General features: G+C 39.3%; 1 protein-coding gene across 8 annotated transcripts in view; it reads left to right on the plus strand.

Annotated features, from left to right (window-relative positions):
• Nucleotides 1-23,675, plus strand: part of Birc6 (baculoviral IAP repeat containing 6) — a 212,831-nt gene that overhangs the window by 40,067 nt on the left and 149,089 nt on the right. For all 8 annotated transcript variants that reach the window (XR_006150162.1, XM_042696666.1, XM_042696665.1 and 5 more), the window contains exons 7-13: nt 1,912-2,134; nt 2,214-2,374; nt 5,369-5,427; nt 9,986-11,380; nt 19,968-20,117; nt 20,972-21,197; nt 23,373-23,533. Coding sequence is in view for 7 of the 8 variants with exons in the window: in XM_042696666.1 (XP_042552600.1) it covers nt 1,912-2,134; nt 2,214-2,374; nt 5,369-5,427; nt 9,986-11,380; nt 19,968-20,117; nt 20,972-21,197; nt 23,373-23,533 (2,375 nt within the window). In the remaining variant the exon portion in view is untranslated. The remainder of the gene's footprint in view (nt 1-1,911; nt 2,135-2,213; nt 2,375-5,368; nt 5,428-9,985; nt 11,381-19,967; nt 20,118-20,971; nt 21,198-23,372; nt 23,534-23,675) is intronic.

Here is a 23,675-nt window from a genome sequence, read left to right on the forward strand (position 1 = left end):
AGATGAGGGACTGGGAATATGGCTTAGTGGTGGAGTGCTTGCCTAGTATGCATGAAGGCCCTGGGTTTGATTCTTTAGCACACATAAATAGAAAAAGCTGCAAGTGGCACTGTGGCTTAAGTGGTAGAGTGTTAGCCTTGAGCACAGAGAGGCACAGGGACCCTTAGCCCAGGCCCTGGGATATAATTTATCTTGTAAATAAAGTACATTGTAGGTGCAGTGTAAAAAGAAAACATGCACATGTTAGGGATGTGTCATGAGTAGTTTTCTATCCTCCTTTGCCAGGGATAAGAAAAACGAGGTCATTTTTGTTTTGGTAGAATTCTGACATTTCAAATGATGCCTTGAAATTAAAAAAAAGATTATAAAATTACAAAAATTATAAAAAGACATAAAAGATAAAGTTGTCAAAATGGGTGTGTGTCATTTTTAGAGACTGGGTCTGCCTGTTGTAGCACAGGCTGGCCTTGAACTTCAACTATTTAAATGGAATTTTGCCTTCACTCACGTTCCTCCTGCTTGAAACTCCTGAACGTGGGCATTGTAGGCATGTGTTATCATGTCCACTGAGGTATTAATCTATAAGACAAGGAGTTTTTTTTTTTTTTTTTTTGGGTCCAGTTGTGAGGCCTGTACTCTGGGCCTGGGCGCTCTCCCTCAGCTCTTCAGCTCAAGGCTAGCGCTCTACCACTTGAGCCACAGCGCCACTTCCGGCTTTTTTCTTTTTGCTTATGTGGTGCTGAGGAATGGAACCCAGGGCCTCAGGCATGCAAGGCAAGCACTCTACCACTGAGCCACTTTCCCAGCCCCAAGACATGGAGTTTTTGTTTGCTTGTAGTGGTGATCAAACAGTGCCTTTCACTTGTTAGTTAAGTTCTGCCAATAGTGTATATGTAAGGTATTTAAAAAAAAAATTGTAGGGCTGGGATGGTGGCTCAGTGGTAGAGCACTTGCCTTGCATGCTCAAGGCCCTGGGTTCGATTCTTCAGCACCACATAAGCAAAAAGAAAAAAGCCGGAAGTGGCGCTATGGCTCAAGTGGTAGAGCGCTAGCCTTGAGCTGAAGAGCTGAGGGACAGCGCCCAAGCCCAGAGTTCAGGCCCCATGACCGGACCCAAAAAAAAAAATTGTATTAACATACATTAATTAAACTGTGGGATTTCAGTGCATGTATACAATGTATTCCAATCAATCTCTCCTATCACTCTCCTTTACTCTAGTGTTTCTACAACAACCATTTCAATAGGTTTCATTACAGTATTTTCATATATCAAAAAAAAAAAAAAAAAGGAAGGGCCGTCCTGGGGCTTGAATCTCAGGTACTGGACACTGTCCTTGAGCTTTTATGCTTAAGTTAGTATTCTATTACTTGAGCCATGGGCTCCACTTATGGCTTTTTGGTGGTTAATTGAAGATAAGAATGCCTTACAGGCTTACCTGCTAGTAATGGCTTGGAACTGCAATCCTCAGATCTCACCCTCTTGAGTAGCTAGAATTATAGCATAAGGTATTCACACGTGTCTTTTTATATTTTGGGGGGTGTAGGGGACAGTAGTGTAATTTGAACTCAGGAACTTGTACTTCACAGTCAACTGCTATACCACTTGAATAATTCTTCTAGCTGTTTTCTCCAGCTGAGATTTCTCTCTCTTTTAAAAGATATTTACTAAACTTTGTGGTATGAATTGCCATTTATAGTGCTTGCTACTAGTGTAGGGAATTGCAAACAATACATTAGTTATTCAAGGTTACAGGCTGTGCTGTGGTTTGAACCATCAAGCTACTCCTTGAGCCTCGATTGAGAGTTTTAGTAGTTCTGTTACTTGTTATTTATATAAGAGCCTGGAGTTCTGTTTTAATGAACAAATTTAATTTTGCTATTGTTAAGTTTCTTTTTTGAATCTGCATAAAGGTCTGAACATGAGAGACATTCCCCAAACTGTCCGTTTGTGAAAGGTGAGCACACACAGAACGTACCACTGTCAGTCACTCTTGCAACAAGTCCTGCACAGTTTCCGTGTACAGATGGAACTGACAGGATATCCTGCTTTGGATCTGGGAGTTGTCCTCATTTTCTAGCTGCTGCAACTAAACGAGGAAAGATCTGCATCTGGGATGTTTCCAAACTTATGAAGGTAGGTTTTCATTTTGCAGTAACACATTTGTAATTGGAAAAGAAAATTAGTTTTGAACATAGGATTTTCTTTTGCTTAGGTTCACTTAAAGTTTGAAATCAATGCTTATGATCCAGCAATTGTACAACAGCTTATTCTGTCAGGAGAACCAAGCTCAGGAGTTGATTCAAGGAGACCAACTTTGGCATGGCTGGAAGATTCCTCTAGTTGCTCAGATATTCCAAAACTGGAAGGAGATAGGTATGTAATTACTTTTTAATAACATTTATTTCTCAACATTTTATGTTCTCATTGTTTTGTTTAAATAGATAGAAAAAATTTCTATTTTAAGAGATTAGAAAATAAATGTGTTAGAAATCTGAAAGATTTGTGATTTTCATTCAGAAACTCCATAATCTATAAAATACGCATTATTATCAGTTTTAGTTTATGCTATTTGGAAGTAGTCATCTAAGGATGAGTAGTCATCTAAGAATATGTGTATGCTTAACACATTTTTGGCCCTGGGTTTCATTCCTAAGGTGTCCCCCTCCCCCCCCTCAAAAAAAAAAAGCCTAAATTTTTCCATATAGGCATTGAACTGAATGATTTTAAGTTCCCTTTTTTATTATAGCTTAAATAATGGGAGTAAATTGCACTGCTAATAGGGAAATGACCTTAAATGAGGAAAGAAGACCTAATTATTTAGAACTATATAACATTAGTCAGCAGTGAATTGGTATACAGTCATTGTGAAAACATTTTAGTAAAATTGCTCTTCTGTATTTTTAACTCCTGATAGGTTTCTAATTTTTTTTCAAGTTGCACTACTTCTGGTTTTCTGGTGATTAATTGGAGATAAGTCTCAGGGACTTTCCTGCCTGGGCTGGCTTTGAATCATGATCCTCAAATTTCAGCCTCCTTAGTAGTTAGGATTACAGGTGTGAGCCACTGGTGCCTGGCTTGAAAATAATATTTTTTATTTTTGTCAGTCATGGGGCCTGAACTCAGGGCTTCGGCAGTGCCCCTCAGCCCTTCAGCTCAAGGCTAGTGCTCTACCACTTGAGCTAGAGCCTCTACCACTTGAGAAAAGACCACTTCTGGCCTTTTCTGCTAATGTGGTACTGAGGAATCGAACCCAGGGGCTCATATATGTAAGGCAAGCACTCTAGCACTGAGCCATTTTCCTAGCCCCAAAAGAATATTTTTTAAGTGTCTTAATAAGAAAAAGGACCAGGAAACTCAACAATATTAAAAAGAATCTCTAGTGTCTTGAGTATAGATAAAGCTCATGAATTTGATAGGAATTCATGGATATTACTGATACTTCCTCAACAGTGGTTTGGCATTGAAAAAGAGGATGATTCATGAAAAAGTATAAAACAATACATTTCAATGCAGTCAGGTCCATGAGAATAGAAGTTCTGTTTTCTAGCCAGTTGCTGGTGGCTCATACCTGTAATTATAACCATGCAGGTGGTTTGAGGATTATGTTCCAAGGTAGTCTGGGCAGGGAAGACTTAACTTCAACATCACACACACAAGAAAACAAAAAAGAAGCAAAAAAAAAGCTGGAAGTGGAGTTGATGTATAGCTCAAGTCCTAGAGCCTAGACTTGGGCAGAAATGTTTAGGGACAGTGCCCATGCCCTGAGCTCAAGCTCCAGGATCAGCAGCCACTCATGCATGTACACGCTCATGCTCACATGCACTCATGCACATGCAAAAGAAAGAAATTACGTTTTCTACAAACATTGCGCATGGAGAGGTTGTACCACTACAAACACACTGATACACTTCTAGAACATAAAAATATAGAATAACCATATAACAACTACAATGATTAGTAATACCATCTAAATTTTGAAAAACCGCAAAAAAGAATGAGAAAGAAATAGATTTTTTGTCTTTACAAACGAGGGCATTTTTCTCTTTTTCCAAAAACTCTATGTGTGTTTTCTTCATAAAGTGCTGACAAAAACCAAAGAGCCAAAAAGAAATGAAAAACTTACTGTCATAACAACAGCATTGTCAGAACAAAAATCATAAAAATTAGTTGGTAGCTGATGCCTGTAGTTAGTCCTAGCTACTGTGATCTGAGAATCATGGTTCAAAGCCAGCCTGGGCAGGAAAGTCTGGGAGTCTCTTATCTCCAGTTAATCACAGAAAAAGCCAGAAGTGGCACTGTGCCTAAGGTGGTAGAGTGCAAGAGTGCTAGCCTTGACCTCAGGGACATACATGCATACATACATATATATATATATAGAGAGAGAGAGAGAGAGAGTTAAGAGTCTTTAGCATATCTGTACTATTGATTGTTTTTCTGTACTGTTTCATCCTTTGAATAGGCCATTTGTAGTTAGTAAATAAGCATAAATATGACTAGAACTCTTACCTTAAATCTTCTGTTCCTCAAGCTTTAAAGCTTGCAGGACCTTAAAAACTCAGTCCCAACCACAGTGCTATCATGAAAACAGATCTAGATAAGTTACACCATTCAACCAGGTATCACAGCTATGGAGAACTTCAGTGATTCAGTCTTTGGGGAGGTTAGGAGAAGACACAGAAATGGAGGGACAAAGGGTGAAGAAATGCAGCAGTGGTACTCACTGGACACTATGTTGAAAATGAACTCTACAACTTGTTTGTGGGGCAAGGATGGGAAGGAAAAACAGAGTGAAGGGAAGGGGTAACATTGCCCCCCCCCCCCCCCCCCCCCGCAATATACTCATTACTTGCTTTATGAAACAGTAACTCCTCTATAATGTCACCTTCATAATAATAATAATAAAATTTAATAAAAATATATTTGATGATTAATTGGATATTAGTCCCTTGGACTTTTTCTGCCCAGGCTGGCTTCAGACATTGATCTTCAGATCTCAGCTTCTTCAGTAGGTAGGATTACAGGCATGAGCCACCAGTGCCGTGTTCTCAAATTTTTCTTTTTTATGCCAGTATTGGGGTTTGAACTCAGGGTCTCTTGAGTGCTTCCTTGGTTGGTTGGCTGGTGTTCTACTGTTTGAGCCATACCTCCACTATAGAGATAGAGTCTCCTGTACTTTTCTAACTGGGTTGGCTTCAAACCTGCTCCTCTAGGTCTCTACTTCCTGAGTAGCTAGGTTTATAGGTATGAGCCAGTAAAACTTGCCTGAAACTGATCTTTTAATTGCTCTACTGTTAACCTACATTCTGTGTGCCTGATATGTATTTCTTTTAAAGTTATAATTATTTTTACTTTATCTTTTAATTTAAGTGATGATTTGCTGGAGGATTCAGACAGTGAGGAACATTCCAGATCAGATTCCGTGACAGGTATGTAAAAAAATCTTAGTATATTCTTAAAATCTTTGGATTTGTACAGTTTTAGGTAAAGCTAAATGCCATATAATTCTAAATTTCTTAGTTAAAACTTAAAATTTTCAGTGTTAAACACAGAAAACTGAAATATATATCAGAGATCTTGAATCAGTAGTAAATAACATAGTTTTACATAATAAATTTTAAATAGTTTCTATTTTAAATAGTTTCTATTTAAGCTAACGGAATTAAACTGATAGTTCTATCAAATCTCTAACACATTCAGGAATTAAAGTTATATGTATTTTATTTGCAAAGTACAGTCTGTTAAATAAGCATAACATGATATGAAGTAAATGTCTTTTTATGAAATATGAAGTCAAAGGAACCTGGTTCATTGTGTTTTGAGATGGGCTCATCTGGGCATTTATGTCTCCCAGGCTGTCTTCGAACTCAAGATTCTTCATCTTCCACCTTATTGCTTGCATTACAGATAAACACTACTATGCCTGGCTTATAGCGCTTCAAAATTTAATGTTATTTTGTATGGAAGGCTAATAATGCATTGCAAATTTTTTTTTTTTTTTGGTAGGTTGTGGGGCATGAACTCTGGGCCTGGGCTCTGTCCCTCAGCCCTTCAGCTCAAGTCTAGCACTCTACGTCTTGAGCCACAGGGTCACTTCTGGCCTTTCCTGTTTATGTGGTGCTGAGGAATCAAATCCAGGACCTCATGCATACGAGACAAGCACTCTACCACTGAGCCACCTTCCTAGTCTGCAAAGTGGTTTTTATAAGAATTAAAGTGTTACTTTCTATAGAAATGATTTTATTTTCTAATATGTAAAATAGTTTTATTAATATAGAATTATTCAAGGTTCTAGGTACTATGTTAACACATAAAACATTAAGTGCCATATCAGATGTAGTCTTTCAAAAAGCTTTAAAAAATTGTTATAGGGCTGGGTGGTTGGCTCAGTGGTAGAGTGCTTGCCCCTCATGCATGAGGCCTTGAGTTCGATTCCACAGCACCATATAAGCAGGAAAAGAAAGCCGGAAGTAGCACTGTGGCTGAAGTGGTAGAGCACTAGCCTTGAGCTGAAGAGCTCAGGGACAGCGTCCAGGCCCAGCGTTCAGGCCCCACGACAGACAGACAGACAGACAGACAGACAGACAGACAGATAGACACACACACACACACACACACTCTGTTATAAAGATACTGTATAGAGGGTGGTTACAGTTACATAAGTTAGGGGAAGATTATATTTCTTTTTTGGACAATGTCAACCCTTTCCTTGCTCTCTCCCAGTTTTTCCCCTCCTGTCCTACTCACTAAAATGTTAGTGTAAGGGCTGGATACCAGCAGTTCACTTCTCTAATTCAGCCTAATTAGGAGTTGGAGATTAGAGTATTTTGGTTCTAGGCCAACCTAGATAAAAAGTTTGCAAGATTCTCAAAAGCTGCATTTACTTGTTATCCCAGATATGAAGGCTGAGGTTGGGATGATTATGCTTTCAGACCAGCTGAGACAAAAAGCTACTAAGACATCATCTCAACAGAAAAAACTGGCATGGTAGAGCCTTTCAGTCACCCCAGCCTCACTGGGAAGCATAGGGTGATTTTATTACAGATATCCTGGGGAAAATGTGAGACCCTATCTCAATATTTAAAACAACAAGGCTGAGGGCCTTCACTCTAGTGATAGAGTTCTTGTCTAGCAAACAAACCTCAGTACACTGCTCCCCCAACAAGGTTTAATATTTTGAATACATTGCTAAATGTCATGAGCATGTTAAGGACATATATAACATATCTCTTTAGAAAAGACTGATTTTATATAGTAGTTATCAGATAACTATAATTATTATTAATAGTAAATGTTCTCTAAATTCTGAATTGTCATGCAACCTTTAAAGCTAATATAAAAAAGACTGGATTAACTTTTTGAGTTAACTCTCAGTTTTGAAGTTATTAGCAATGAAAAGAAACTGAATTGGCACCAGAAAGTGCCATGTACAAATACATAATTAGTTTTAGAAAAATCATTGATTGTATTTAAAGATAGTTTTAGCAGGGCACCGGTGTCTCATGTCTATTATCCTAGCCAATTAGGAGACTGAGATCTTAGGATTGTGCTTTGAAGCTAGCCTAGACAGTCAAGTTCATAAGATTCTTACCTCCAGTTAACTCCAAAAAACTCGAGATTGGAGATATGGCCTGAGTTGTAGAGGGCTAGCTTTGAATGGAAAAGCTAAAGGTCTTTGAGTTCAAATCTTAGTACAGCATAAGAAAAAGAAAAGGTTTAGATTGACAAAAATAGTAGTTCCTATACTCTGTTGTTCTTTTCAACACAGGTTACTATTGCATTGTTTTAATTGGTTGAAGAATAGTAAGCTGGGGCTGGGAATGTGGCTTAGTGTTATAGTGCTTGCCTAGCATGCATGTGAAACCGGAAGTTATGTTGTGGCTCAACTGCTAGTCTTGAGCAAAAGAAGCTTAGGGACAGTGCCCAGGCCCTGAGTTCAAGCCCCAGGACTGGCAAAAAAATAAAAATAAAAAAATAAAAATAGCAAGCTGGTCATTGGTCACCTGTGATTGGCGTAGAGCTTTAACTTGTAACCGGGAGTTATGTTTTTGTACAATTTTAAAGTTGCTGTGAAAAAAAAAAACCTTTCTAGTTCAAAAATTTTAATAGCTTCATTTGAGCTTTTGCAAATAGTTTATTCATCCATAGGAAAATATATATCTTTTAAACTAAACGTAAATATTTGTCTTCTAACATATTGTTATTTGTAACTCTCTCTCTCTCTCTCTCTCTCTCTCTCTCTCTCTCTCTCTCTCTCTCTCTCTATGTATATATATATATTTGTTATTGTTCTTGGTCATGGGGCTTGAACTCAGGGCCTGGCCACTGTTACTGAGCTTCTTTTGCTAAAGGCTAGCACTCTACCACTTGACCTAAGCACCACTTCTGGCCTTTTCTGTGTATGTGGTACTGAGGAATTGGACTTAGGGTTTCATGCTTGCTAGGCAAGCACTCTACCACTAAGCCACATTCCCAGCCCAGAACTCTATTCTACCACAGTTTCATTTCTAGCTTCTTAGTGGTTAGTTGGAGATAAGAATCTCATAGGCTTTCCTGCTCAGGCTGGCTTTAAACCATGATCATCAGATCAGCCTCCTGAGCAGCTAGGATTACAGGTATTACCCACTGATACCCTGGTTTCTTCCCCCTTCCCCCCTCCCCCCCTCTTTTTTTTTTCTTTTTTTGTCAGTCATGGGGCTTGAATCTGGGTGGGAGCACTGTCCCTGAGCTCTTCAGCTCAAAGCTAGTGCTCTACTGATTGAGTGACAGTGTCTCTTTGGTTTTATTTTAATTAGAGATAAGAGTCTCAACGACTTTCCTGATCTGACTGGCTTTGAGCTGTGATCCTCAAATCTCAGCCTCCTGAGTAGCTAGGATTACAGGTGTGAGCCACTGGCGACCAGCTCATCCTAATTTCTTTAACTTTTTATTTCCTTTTCTTGAGGGAGGGTGGCTTTCTGGTTTCTTGGCAGGTAATTTGCTTCTTGACCCATTCTTAGCCTATTAATTAGTAATTTATAATTTTAGTTACTTTTCAGATAGGTTTTGCTCAGCATGAAAATGAGACTACTATGCTTTGACTTAAAGCTTCTATTTTCGCTGGATAGGAGACATGTACAACCAAGCCAGGCTTGTTGATTGAGATGAGGTCCTGCTTTTTCACCAGTTACTTCAAAGTATGGTGCTCCTGGTCTCTGCTTCAGAAGTAGTCCCAGGGGTATGAGCCACTGTGCTCTGTTTTAATTTTCTGTTTTTACAACAGTTTTAACCAGCAGCCAGTCGGTGGCTCATGGCTGTTACTAGCTACTCAGAAGGTTGAGATCTGAGGGTCAGCATGGGCAGGGAAGTCCATGAGACTGTTTTTAAAATTTTTTATCTGTTGTGGGGCCTGAAATCTGGGCCTGGGCGCTGTACCCAAGCTCTTCAGCTGTAGACCAATGTGCTATCACTTGAGCCTCAGTCCCACTTGCGGCTTTTTCTGCTTATGTGGTGCTGAGGAATCAAACCCAGGGCCTCAGGCGTGCAAGGCAAGCACTCTACCACTGAGCCACCTTCCCAGTGCCTCCATGAGACTCTTATCTCCAGTTAATTACCAAATAAAGCCAGAAGTGGAACTGTGACTCAAGTGGTAGTGTTATCCTTGAGCACAAAAGCTCAGGAACAGCACCCAGAAGCTGAGTTCTAGTTCCAGGACTGGTACACACACACACAGACACACACACAGACACATACACATACGCACTCGTGTATGCACACATGCGTGAGCGCATACACGCATGCACAAATTTACTCCCTCATTACCAAGATAATATAGTCTGAATTGAAAATAATTTTGAGTCCTTTGGTTACCTTTATGATTTCTCCAATAGACTTACTTCATAGTTAATCAAATTTTCTTTTAAATTTAAGACTTATAATGCACTGACATGATGAATTAAAAATTAAACTACATACTAGTCTATATCTAATTAATGTTCTTTTTTGAAGGGCATACATCACAGAAGGAAGCCATGGAAATAAGCCTTGATATAACAGCACTCAGCATTCTCCAGCAGCCTGAAAAACTTCAATGGGAGATTGTGGCAAATGTGCTTGAAGATACTGTTAAGGATCTTGAAGAACTTGGGGCAAATCCTTGCTTAACAAGCTGTAAGAGTGAAAAGACAAAGGAAAAGCACCAAGAACAACACAACATTCCCTTTCCATGTTTGTTAGCTGGAGGTTTATTAACATATAAATCTCCTGCCACTTCGCCTGTTAGTAGTAATTCTCACAGGTCACTAGATGGTCTAAGCAGAACTCAGGGTGAAAGTATATCAGAACAAGGGTCAACTGACAATGAGTCTTGCCCTAATTCAGAACTAAATTCTCCTCTGGTAAGGAGGACTTTACCCGTTTTACTTCTTTATAGCATCAAAGAATCTGATGATAAGACAGGAAAAATCTTTTCACAGATGAATAATATTATGAGTAAAACTTTGCACGATGACGGTTTTACAGTTCCACAGATTATTGAAATGGAGCTGGACAGTCAGGAGCAATTGCTGTTGCAGGATCCTCCCGTGACTTACATTCAGCAATTTGCAGATGCAGCAGCCACCCTTACCTCTCCAGATTCTGAGAAGTGGAGCTCTGTGTTTCCCAAGCCTGGGACTTTGGTTCAGTGCTTGAGACTTCCTAAGTTTGCAGAGGAGGAGAACCTTTGTATAGACTCAATAACTCCTTGTGCTGATGGAATTCATTTATTGGTAGGACTGCGGACATGCCCTGTTGAATCCTTGAGTGCAATAAATCAAGTAGAGGCCTTGAATAATTTAAATAAATTAAACTCTGCACTATGTAGTAGGCGAAAAGGTGAGCTGGAATCAAATCTTGCTGTAGTGAATGGTGCAAATATTAATGTAATCCAACATGAATCACCAGCAGATGTACAGACTCCTTTGATAATTCATCCTGAACAAAGGAATGTTAGTGGTGGATATTTAGTACTTTACAAAATGAATTATGCCACTCGGATAGTGACTTTAGAAGAGGAGCCAGTAAAAATCCAGCATATCAAAGATCCCCAGGACACAATTACCTCGCTGATTCTGCTTCCACCAGATATATTGGATAATCGAGAAGATGACTGTGAGGGACCTTCTGAGGAAGTTCAGCTGACCTCAAAGAATGGGATCGAGAGAGAAAAGAAGTCTGACATTTCTACTCTTGGACATTTGGTAATAACCACTCAGGGAGGATCTGTAAAAATATTAGATCTTTCAAACTTTGAAATTTTGGCCAAAGTGGAACCTCCCAAAAAGGAGGGCACTGAGGAACAGGACACATTTGTTTCTGTCATTTACTGCTCGGGTACAGATAGACTGTGTGCATGCACCAAAGGTAAGCGGTTTGTCTTCCAAAAATCTCTGTATATGGTGTGTAATTATGAGTCTACTCAGTATGAATTTTAGATCCTTATGGATGAAGCCTTATTAATTTTTCTTTAATAATGAAGTAGTAAAAATTTCTAATGCTTTAACTGTAAACTTTTTCTTTTCTTTTCAATTTTTTTTGAACTCAGGACCTGGGCACTGTCCCTGAGCTCTTTGCTCATGGTTAGTGCTCTAGCACATTGAGCCACAGCTACATTTTTTTTCTTTTGATTAGTTGGAGATAGAGTCTCATGACCTTTTCTGCCCCACCTGGCTTTGAACTGCAATCCTGAGATTTCAGCCGCCTTAGTAGGATTACAGGTGTGAGCCACCAGCGCCTGGCTCTTTAACTGTAAACTTTTTTACTGATCAAGATTAGGATTCTGTTTGTAAATAAAATCAGAAGTTGTCTTCTGTGTTTTATCTTCAAGAAAGATTTTTGTTGTTTCTCTGAATCCTTGTCTGTGAATTCTGTAAATTCAGTACATTATGTATTTTTTTTTCTTATAAACTAGCATAAAAGGCCTGTGTACTAAAACATCACTGTGACAAAATATCTGCCCTAAACTTGGGGAAGGAATGATTTTGTTTTTGGGCTCACTGTTTAAACATACTGACCTGATGTCCAGGAGTGTGTGGCAGAGCAGAACAGTTTCCAACATGGTGCCCAGGAAGAGAGAATGCCTGTGCTATTTATTAGCTGTTTCCATCACTTTTCCCTTCTATTTCACCCATACCCCTAGCCTGTTGGTTGATGCTGCCCACATTCAGGGCAGATATTCCCTGTCTTAGTTAATCTTTATTTTCTTTTTTGTTTGCCAGTCTTGGGACTTAAACTCACATCCTGGGCATTGTCCCTAAGCTTCTTTTGCTCAAGGCCAGTACTCTACCACTTGAGCGACAGCACCACATCTGGCTTTTTCTGTGTATGTGGTACTGAGGAATCAGACCCAGGACTTCATGCATGCTAGGCAAGCACTCTACCACTATGCCACATTCCCAGCCCTGCCTTAGATAGTCTTTACTGGAAGAGATCTCACAGACACACTCAATGTTTTTTTTTTGTTTTTTACTCACCTAGGCATCTGTCAGTCTAGTGAAGTTGACAGTCAAGATTGTCCATCCTGGACTATTTCTTAGACTTGTTATAATCTAACAAAATAATGTATGTAAGGTTTCTGGCAGTAATTGGTGATTATTAGTAATGATTAGTTTTGCCAAATAAAAAGTTTTGGTCTGATTTACTCCTAACCTTTGTCTGGTGGTGAATCAATTTTGTAACATTTGAGGCCCTGTTGCGCAATTAGTGTATAGTTTTTCCGTTTGTGTACATTTTAAGTTGGAGAGGTAACAGCAGTTTATGTAAAGGATTACTGACAATATTAGACATTTTGAATGTTCCTATTGATAGTATATTGGAATTGTAGGGCTACGAGATATTTGAAACCTGGTCATTATAACAGGATTAGCAGCAAAATTGGAGTTTGAGAAGAGTTACACATATATCTATGTTTCTTGTTGCATTAACCTGAATTTTTCCATTTTTTAAATTGGTTTAGATTTCAAGGTTAGTTAAGGAGATTATGGCTAAATGTTATTAGATTGCCTTTTTTGACCTATATTCAATGATAAAATAATGATAAATGGTAAAGCAAAAACAAGATAATGTAGTACAGAATAACTTAAAAATAAGGTTCCAATAATTTTAATGTATTTATTGTACACATTGCCAGTTCATTATTCTAAGAACTTTACCTCAGTTCATTTAATCATTACACCAACTTTACAGCATATACTTTTGGAAAGTCTGTTTTCAGGATAGGAACCTGAGAGAAAGAGAGGTTAAGTAACTTGTTTGTCACAGAGCTAATAATAAGCGAAGCCATGGCTCAAACTTGGGTATTCTGTCATCATTGTGCTTTAGACTAAATCCAGAATGTAACTAAATCCAAAGAATCATACATTGAATTCCTTATGGAGCTAAAGGTTATCTAAGCCAGACGCCAGAGGCTCATACTTATAATCCTAGCTACCCAGGAGGTTGAGAACTGAGGATCATGGTTCAAAGTCTGGGCCAGAAAGCCATGAGACTATTCTTACCTCCAGTTAACTACCGAAAACCAGAAGTGGCACCAGCCTTGAGCACAAAAAGCTAAAGAAAATGTCAGACCCCTATTGCTTAAGCCCTAGTGCCAGCATAAAACAAGTTATTGAAAATGGAACTGTGTTTAGAATATGAGCGATCGAGCCCCAAGACACATCTAAAAATGCTAGTGTTTGGTGTGAGTACTAGGAAGAGGAGATTAGGTCAATAAGGGGAGTAAATGAGGAGAATGAGACTGATTATGGTACACTTATTTGTGTGTGGAAATGTCACAATGAAACCAATGTATGTTAATTGAAAAAATACTGAAATGAGAAGAGGGTTTAATCACTTCAGTTATTTAATGAGATATGCTTTAGGCAGCTTCCAGAAATATTTATTATTAAATATTTATTATTAAATATTTATTATTAAATATTTATTATTATTTAAATAAGAATATTTAAAGTAAATGAATATATTTTTAGAGTTAAGACAATAATAAATTCTACTCTTAAGAAATGATCTTGTAATAGTGAACTCTTTTTATCTCACTGCTTAGGAGAAGCTAGCCTTGAACTCTTGGTTCTTCTATCTCAGATACATTCCACCATGCCAAGCTGACAGGGAATCTTAAAAGATGTAAATGATATACAAATCACTAAAGTTGCAAAATAAGTGCCATGTAATTATATAATGTTCACTATATGAGCATATTGTGTTATGTTTAAATCAGGTTAAACTTAACCTTTTCAAACATTACTTTGTGTTGAAAACTTTCAAAATCCTGTTGTTTACATTTTTTTGTTCAGTTGTGGGGCTTGAACTCGGGGCCTGAGCACTGTCCTTGAGCCTCTTTGTGCTCTACCACGTGAGCCACAGAGCCACTTCTGGGTTTTTAGTGGTTAATTGTAGATAAGAGTCTCACAGGGATTTTTCTGTCTGGGCTGGCTTCAAACTGTAATCCCCAGATCCCAGCCTCTCGAGTAGCTAGCATTATAGGTGTGAGCCACCAGTGCTCAGCTTTGTTTAGATTTTTTTTTTTTTGGGTCCGGTCGTGGGGTCTGAACTCTGGGCCTGGGCCCTGTCCCTCAGCTCTTCAGCTCAAGGCTACCGCTCTACCACTTGAGCCACAGCACCACTTCCGGCTTTTTTCATTTTGCTTATGTGGTGCTCAGGAATCGAACCCAGGGCCTCAGGCATGCAAGGCAAGCGCTCTACCACTGACCCATCTTCCCAGCCCCTTTGTTTAGATTTTTATGTTTAGATTTTTTTTTGTGTGTGTGTGTGGGTCGTGGGGTCTGAACTCTGGGCCTGGGCGCTGTCCCTCAGCTCTTCAGCTCAAGGCTAGCACTCTACCACTTGAGCCACAGCGCCACTTCTGGCTTTTTTTCTTTTTGCTTATGTGGTACTGGGGAATCGAACCCAGGGCCTCATGCATGCAAGGCAAGCGCTCTACCACTGAGCCACCTTCCCAGCCCCACTATCTTTAATTCTTAATATCCTGAATAGATTACAGGCATGAGCACTGGTACCCAGCATGTAATCTATTTTAAATTGCATTTGGATATATAATTTGAAGGTCAGTATGCAACATTTTAGCTTTCCACAAGAATTCTGAAGTCCTAGTTTCTCCAAATCCTGGATGACACTTAACTACTTCTTATTTTCCTGTTATTAGCTGTCCTAATTGGTATGAACTGTTACCACATTGTGATTTTGAGTTAAAGTTCCTAATAATTATGATTATTATTTCCGCCTGGAACTTACTAGGTAGCTGGAGCTAGCCTTGAACTCAAGATCCTTGTGCTTCAGCTTGCCAAGTGCTGAGATTAAAGGCCTGTGCTGCCACTCTTGGTTCTTCTCCTTCCCTTCCTTTTTTTCCTTTCTTTTTGTGACGGTGGCTTTGGTGTTTGAATTCAGAGCTTTCATGCTTGCCAGGCAGGTACTCTACCACTTGAGCCACACCTCATCCCTCACTTCATCACTTTCTTGGTAGTATCTCTTTGAAGCCCAAACAATCCAAATTTGAGAAAATTTGGCTTACTTTTTTTTTTAAACATTTTTTATTATGAAAATACTGTATAGAGGAGTTACAATTACATGGACAAGATAATGAGTACATTTCTTATCAAGCATTGTTGCTTCCTCCTTTGTTTCCCCTTCCTATCCCTTCCCATATCCTGTCCTCCTCCCACCCATATCCCCCCCCCTTCCCTTGGCTTACCCTTTGCTTAATGATCTGATGTTTAGTAACAATCTAGTTGCCCTTAGTTAATTGACCGTATAATGACATTTGATTGAACAACTCTGACTAGTAATTTTAACTCCTCCCTCCTTTCCTCCCCCCCCCCCCCCCCCCCCCCATGAGTTGGTCATACTTATTTCTTTGGGTACTTAGTGCCTTTTGGTTGAGATGGGGATATTCTAAGTAATGTATATTACCAGTGGGATTGTGATTCTTGTGCTTTGATATTTTTGCTTATTGCTGGCTGTAAGCATTTCTTTCCTACACTATGGTTTTTGTTTTTGGTTAGTCCTGGGGCTTGGGTGCTGTCTCTGAGTTCTTCAGCTCAAGGCAAGTACTCTACCACTTGAGCCACAGTGCCACTTCTGATTTTCTGATAGTTAACTGAAGATAAGAGTCTTACAGACTTTCCTGCCCAGGTTGCCTTTGAACCTCAATCCTCAGATCTCAGCCTTCTGAGTAACTAGGATTATAGGCATGAGCCACTGTTGCCTGGCTCCTATACTATGTTTTGCAAAGATTGTATTTGTTGTGTTTTATCACCGAAGTTTGTTTCCATGAAATCTGTTGTTTGTAACCTAATGAAAAGAATTTACTGTTTTCTCCAAAATCTCCCCCCACCCATTCCCAGTAGTTGCACTCTTTTAAATCTTCATTTAGCTGTTATTTGGGGAAGTAGCTGTAGCCTGAGAAGCTCCAAATCAAGGCAGAATCTGCAGTGGGTCCTTCAAGAACTTCCAAGTCAGGCAGTATGCACAACTCCAACCAAGCCTGGCCCAGGGAATTGGGCCTCATTCTCCAGCACTGTCACATGGTGAAGGGTAGGATGGGAAGTTATTAGTTCAGGCTTCCTCCTTTCTAGACAGCCTTTCTCTTTGTCAACCACTCATTGGTTGGCTTCAGAATTCAGAACTGATTGATTCTAGTCATACTTTTAGTTTAGTGGTGGTGTCATCTGGCTTGATATCATTGGTCCTTTTTTAATTTTTTTGGTTTCACAGTATGTGTGTGTGTGTGGTGTGTGTGTGTTGATGTATGTGCAGGTCCTAGGACTTGAATTCAGGGTGTGTTGCTCTGTGTGTGTGTGTGTGTGTGTGTGTGTGTGTGTGTGTGTGTGTGTGTGTGTGTGTGTGGTGTGTGTGTGTGTTGATGTATGTGCAGGTCCTAGGACTTGAATTCAGGGTGTGTTGCTGTGTGTGTGTGTGTGTGTGTGTGTGTGTGTGTGGTGTGTGTGTGTTGATGTATGTGCAGGTCCTAGGACTTGAATTCAGGGTGTGTTGCTGTGTGTGTGTGTGTGTGTGTGTGTGTGTGTGTGTGTGTGTGTGTGTGTGTGTGTGTGTGTGTGTGTGTGTGTGTGTGTGTGTGTGTGTGTGTGTGTTGGTGTATGTGCAGGTCCTAGGACTTGAATTCAGGGTGTGTTGCTGTCCCTGAGCTTTTTTTTGCTCAAGGCTAGTAGCTCTTTACCCCTTGAGCCAGAGCTCTACTCTGGAGCTTAATTGGAGATAAGAGTCTGATGGACTTTTCTACATAGGCTGGCTTTGAACCTCCATCCTCAGATCTGAGCCTTCTGAGTAGCTTGCATGACTGGTGTGTGGTACATTTTTTTGAGTTACAGTCCTAATGATTTAATTTCAATCTACTATAGAATACTAACTTTATGGAAAATGTGTAGAAATATTTATAGTAATGTTGCTTTGATTCCCCATTTAAATATGTAATAAGTGCAACAAAAATAATCTGACTTTGTAGTTACATTAAGTATTGTAACTTTATAAGACTTTATCTGTTTTTTGTTTATTTAAGGCTGGGTTTCCATGTTTAACTCTAGATGGCCTCAAATTAATGATCCTACCTTAGTGCTAGATTACAGCATGTACCACCATATATGTCTATAATTTTTATTTTTCAAAAAAGTTGGTAAATGAGAAATAAAACGTGTTATACCTGGTATATTTTATTTTTACTTTGAACTTCTGTGTTTGTTAGAACCTTTGATATTGTAAGACAGATCTGCTAACTTATTCTTATACCTGTAAATGTCTTCTCATTTGTAATGGTTGTATTAGTTATTTGCACCATTCCTTTTATAATTCTCTATACTTGGGTTTTCTTCTATAAAAGTATTTACAGTAGCATCTTTGAAGTCTGTAGTTGTTAAATGTGATATCTAAAGTGCTCATTTTCCATTTGTTTATTTTGGAATTAGAGGTAGTGTTTTGTTGCATGCCCTTTTTCATTTATTAGTGTACTTTTTTTTTTGGCCAGTTCTGGGGTTTGAACTCAGGGCCTGGGCTCTGTCCCTGAGCTTCTCTTGCTCAGGTTAGCACTCTACCACTTGACCCACAGTGCCACTTCCGGCTTTTTCTGTGTATGTGGTACTGAGGAATCCAACTGAGGGCTAGGGCTTCATGGGTGGTAGGCAAGCACTCTACTACTAAGCCATGTTCCCAGCCCTTAGTTTTTATTTTAAGGTAATGCAGTTGGTTTATATTTTGATCCTTTTCCCCCTTGAAAGACATTGTTGACTTGTATATTTTCTTTTTTCTTTTTCTTCTTTTCTTTTTTTTTTTTTGTTGGTCATGGGCCTTGAACTTTGGGCCTGGGCTGTTCTTCAGCTCTTCAGCTCAAGGCGAGCGTGCTCTACTACTTGAGCCACAGCACCACTTCCAGTTTTCTGGTGGCTTATTGGAGATAAGAGTCTCATGGACTTTCCTGCCTGGGGGCTGGCTTTGAACTGCAATCCTCAGATTTCAGCCTCCCGTGTAGCTAGGATTACAGGCGTGAGGCACCGTCACCCTGCGACTTGTTTATTTTCTAAGTCACCAGACTAAATTATATGAAATCTGTTTCTTTGCAATGTGCGGCTACAGATGTCTCTCACTTTCTATTTTCTGCCTGCCCCACTTAAGGCCTAAATGAAGTTTTCTCTACATGGATAGCTTATTAATCAACCAAATATAGATTGCTGTGTTCAAATACTTTTATTCTGTATGATTGTATCCAGGTGTGCCCTGACCTTTTTTTTTGATTAATTTTTTTGAAAAATTTTTTGGTCAGTAATGGGGCTTGAACTCTGGGCCTGGGCACTGCCCCTAAGCTCTTCAGCTCAAGGCAAGTGTTCTTCCACTTGAGCCACAGCGCCACTTCTGTTTTTTTGGTAGTTTATTGGAAATAAGAGTCATGAACTTTTCCTGCCCAGGCTTTTCCTCAGCTCTCCTCCTCCTGAGTAGCTAGGATTACAGGTGTGAGCCACTGGTGCCTGGCTTGGCCTTTATTTTTTTGTTGTGATTTCACAGGTCTCTCTTGTATACAAGTGGAAGCTTAGTTACTTGGAGTGGCTTCCATTCTCTGGTTTTTGCTGTTCATGTACACAGCCTCTGATCAACATGGGTCAGGTATTGAGTTTACCCAATTTTCTCTTACTACTTGTAATTTTATGTCAAATCTCAGAAATTTCTAATACTTTACTTATCCCAGACCAGGATCCTCAGGTAGACCTTCTACATTGCCTCTCCCTGAAATCATCATGCGAAACTCTGAGAGCTGTTCAGATCAAGTGAGCTCCTTTGGAAGTAGTAGCAAAGCTACTAATTCCTATAGCTTACCTCACCCTGGTTGAATGACAGTTTTGTCCAGCTTTGAAGTTGTCTTTCAGGAAGTGAATTATCTTTCTTATTCTGTTGATGTATAGCTCCAAATAATCTTATTATAAATACAGCATTGATTGTTAAAAAATTATTTTAAGTGTTTGCTAAGTTTTCAGTTATTTTTCTGTAGCAGGTGAAGGATAGTTATTTCACTTACTTTCTTTTCCTTTTTAGTTCTTCAAAATTGAGCATATTAATTCAGTTATGTTACTGTTGGGGATTAAGCCATGGGGATGTAGATCCTAATATAGTTAGTATGTTGGTTTCCTCATCTGTAAGATTGTCACAGTAACAGCCTCTGTCTCAGGTTTTTGGTGACATTTAGATGAATTGATTAAGGCACTTAAATAGTGTCTTGTATATACTATGCGATAAATACTTCCATATGCGTAGTTGTCTTTTTCTTTACTATATTGGTTTTTAGCTATGAATTGGGATAAATCATTTTGATAGCTTTCCTTATTTGGTTATCAAGTGTAATTTAATTGAATACAATTTTTAACTAAAAGAATTGTAGGTGACGCTTTGTCCATTTTCTCTGTATTTCTGTTTATGGAATATTACTCTTATACTGTAGGTGGTGAACTTCATTTTCTCCAAATTGGAGGAACCTGTGATGATATTGATGAAGCTGATATTCTAGTGGATGGATCTCTTTCTAAAGGAGCTGAACCATCTTCAGAAGGTTCCAAACCTTTATCAAATCCTTCAAGTCCTGGGATTTCAGGTATGATGATTTCTAATCTATTTTAAATGGTTTTGTACAAATGCACATTCTTGTTTTGATTTCTGAGTCCAGTTACTTTAGTGAATTGTTAATTGCTCTGTTGAGGAAGTTCATTTCTTTCCTGTTAGTCTTTTATCAGACTTGTTTTGTAATAGTTGTTGTTGTTGTTGTTGTTCTTCTTCTTCTTCTTTCCTTTTTTGGTCATGTGGCTTGAATCTCAGGACCTGGGCACTGTCCCAGAGCTCTTTTACTCAAGGCTAGTTCTCTACCACTTGAGCCACAGCTCCAGTTCTGGGTTTTTGGTAGCGTCTCATGGACTTTATGGCCCAGGCTGGCTTTGAGCCACAGTCTTCAGATTTCAGCCTCCTGTGTAGCTAGGATTGGAGGTATGAGCCACCAGTGTGCCTGGCTAGCTGTTTACTATTTCTTCATTGGTTATATGTTTAACCTTCTTCCTTATATCTAGCATTTTGTTTTGTAAATAAGAAATTACAAAGGTATACTCACTGATCCAGTGTATACTAATTTACATTTGAGTATCACTGCATTTTTGCCCTTATTTAACTAACCCTAAAAGATTCTTTAAAGCTCAAAAAACTTTCTTCTAAAAGACTGTGTTTATTCCCTAGAAGTGTTTATTTTTGAAGTATTTATTCTCTCTAAAAATATTCAAGATGGAGTTTTCTTCTGTGCTATTATTTACCCAATGCTAATTACTTTATTATAGATATCTGAGTCCACTTTCAGCATATTCATTCATATTGTGATTGAATATTAAATATTTACTATGAATTAAAATTTCACCTCTTTTTTTTTCTAAATCAACCTCAAATACTACATTCTCTAATATTCAGGCGTTGATTTATTGGTGGACCAGCCATTCACCCTTGAAATCTTGACATCTTTAGTAGAGCTAACTCGCTTTGAGACACTGACTCCACGGTTTTCAGCTACTGTTCCTCCATGCTGGGTAGAGGTTCAGCAAGAACAACAGCAAAGGAGGCATCCTCAACACTTACATCAGCAACATCATGGAGATGCTGCTCAGCATACTAGAACTTGGAAACTACAGACTGACAGGTAAAAGGTTTTTCCAAGGTTTGTTTTCCTTCCTTCCTCCCTCCCTCCCTCCCTTCCTTCCTTCCTTCCTTTCTTCCTTCCTTCCTTCCTTCCTTCCTTCATTCCTTCCTTCCTTCCTTCCTTCCTTCCTCCCTGCCTCCCTCCCTCACTCCCTGTGCTCCCCCTCCCTCTTCTCACTTGCCCTTCTCTCTCTCTCTCTCTCTCTTTCTCTCTTTCTCTCCATCATTTCCTTCCTTTCTCCCTCACCCCCCCTTCCCTTCCCTCCCTGTCCTCTTCCTCCCTCTCTCTCTTTCTCTCCTTACCTTCTCCCTCACCTCTTCTTTTTTGCCAAGCCTGCGGCTTGAACTCAGTGCCTGGGCATTGTCCCTGACCTTACTCAAGCCTAATGGTTTATTACTTGAGCCACAGGTACACTTCTGACTTTTTTGTTGGTCATGGTACTTGATCTCTGGGCCTGGGAGCTGTCCCTGAGCTCTTCAGTTCAAGGCTAGTGCTCTACCAGTTGAGCCACAGTACCAGTTGCGGTTTTTTGGTGGTTAATTGGAGATAAGGATCTCATGGACTTCACTGCCCGGGCTGGCTTTGAACGGTGATCCTCAGATCTCAGCCTCCTGAATAGCTAGGATTACAGGCATGAGCCACCAGTGCCCAGCCTTACTTTCTTTTGTAATTATTTTTTAAATTCTTATAAAGGTGATGGACAGAGTGTTGTACAGTAGTTATACCTTAAATTAGATACATAAATCCATTCATGAAAAGTAGAGGAGCTACATTTTGGGAGGTCAAATTTTGGAGTCTTTACTGGAATTCTAGCGGTTTGCAGGCAGCCAGTTACAAAGACTGCAGCTTGCAAATACACTTAACACAGGAGACAGAACTATGAAGATCAGAGAGAAAAGAAAGTACAAAAACAATACAACAAACCAAGTGATAGCTGAATTGGGACTCCATGGTGAACAGGAGCCATTAGATGGGAGATGCACAAGGAGACACCTGGCATAGTGTTAAGGCACCTGACTTGGAATGGGCCTATATAGGGTCAGGTCAGGGGGCAGGATTACACGAAGCTCCCAACCCCAGGCACTGGGCTGACAGGTTCAGTAACCTATAGGCTAAATCCCTGCCCCTGTCTCCATGGATTCAGGCATGCTTATCCGATGGGGGGGTGGGATGGGGGTGGGATTCCCCCCCCCACCCCCCCCAAGAAGACAGTAGATGCCAGACCCTACCATTAACAACATGGCCATGATGACACTGGCCAGACCAGATCTCCCTACTTCAAGAGCACTTCTGACTTGTTGGTAGTTAACTGGATGTAAGAGTCTCATAGACTTTTCTGTTTGGGCTGGCTTTGACCCAAGTTCTCATATCTCTGCCTCCTTAGTAACTAGTGAACTACAAATGACTGTCTTCATGATGTTAAAATCTTCTTTCATTCCCCCCCCCCCCCCACACACACACATTTTGGTTTTTAACTCAGTGCATGCTTGCTAGCATGCTAGGCCACGGTATTGTTGAAAGTGAAAAAAGAATAGTTGTATTCTGGATATACTTTGAAGGTAAAGTTAATGGAATTTGATGATATTGAATACCAGATGTGAGAGAAAAAAATTAATAATGGGGAATGGTTGTATATGAACAATTCTTGTTTTATTATGCAGATTTTATTCAACGAAGTAGAACACTCAAATCTGGGGTGGGGCCGAGTAATATGCAGATAATTAAAATCACAAAGTAGATTCCTGTAGTAAGAACATTCATTATCTGAAGTATTGCCTCTTAGGGCGATGTTAACCTTTTCTTTTGATAGAGAAGCATTAAGATTCCCCCTTCCATCTCTTGACAGGGTGTTACTACATGGCTCACACTAATGATGGACTTTCTCTTGTAGCCTAGCTTGGCTACTTGATCCAGAACTCTTGATCTTCCTGCAGCACTACACCTGGCTCAAGAATCATTTAAGTTTTGTTGAAATATGTAAAACAGAAACTAGGAATGGTGGTGGTAATCATAATATAGCTAAGGAAATTTTTTTTCATTTCCATAAATATTATTTTATATATCAAAGGCACAGAGGCATTGTGCCTTTGTGTTCTTTACCTAAAAACCCTGTACCCTCCTTTGGTAAGAAAATATTTTTAAAATTTATTTAACAATTTCTCTTTTATTTGACAGCAACAGCTGGGATGAACATGTGTTTGAATTGGTTCTACCTAAAGCCTGTATGGTTGGACATGTGGACTTCAAATTTGTTTTGAATTCCAACATCACTAATATTCCACAGATACAAGTGACATTGCTGAAAAATAAAGCCCCAGGCTTAGGGAAAGTCAATGGTAAGAAGGGCTCAAAATTAACTTTTGAAGATTTAATCTTGTGGTTTGTTTCTTTTATTATTGCTGTTCTTGTTTTGTTGTTGTTATTTAAGTAGTTGTACACAGGGGTTATAATTTCCTAAGTTAGGTTATGTGTATACTG

The sequence above is a fragment of the Dipodomys spectabilis genome, unplaced genomic scaffold (assembly GCF_019054845.1).
Source record: "Dipodomys spectabilis isolate Male_0828 unplaced genomic scaffold, ASM1905484v1 ptg000210l, whole genome shotgun sequence".
NCBI lineage: Eukaryota > Metazoa > Chordata > Mammalia > Rodentia > Heteromyidae > Dipodomys > Dipodomys spectabilis.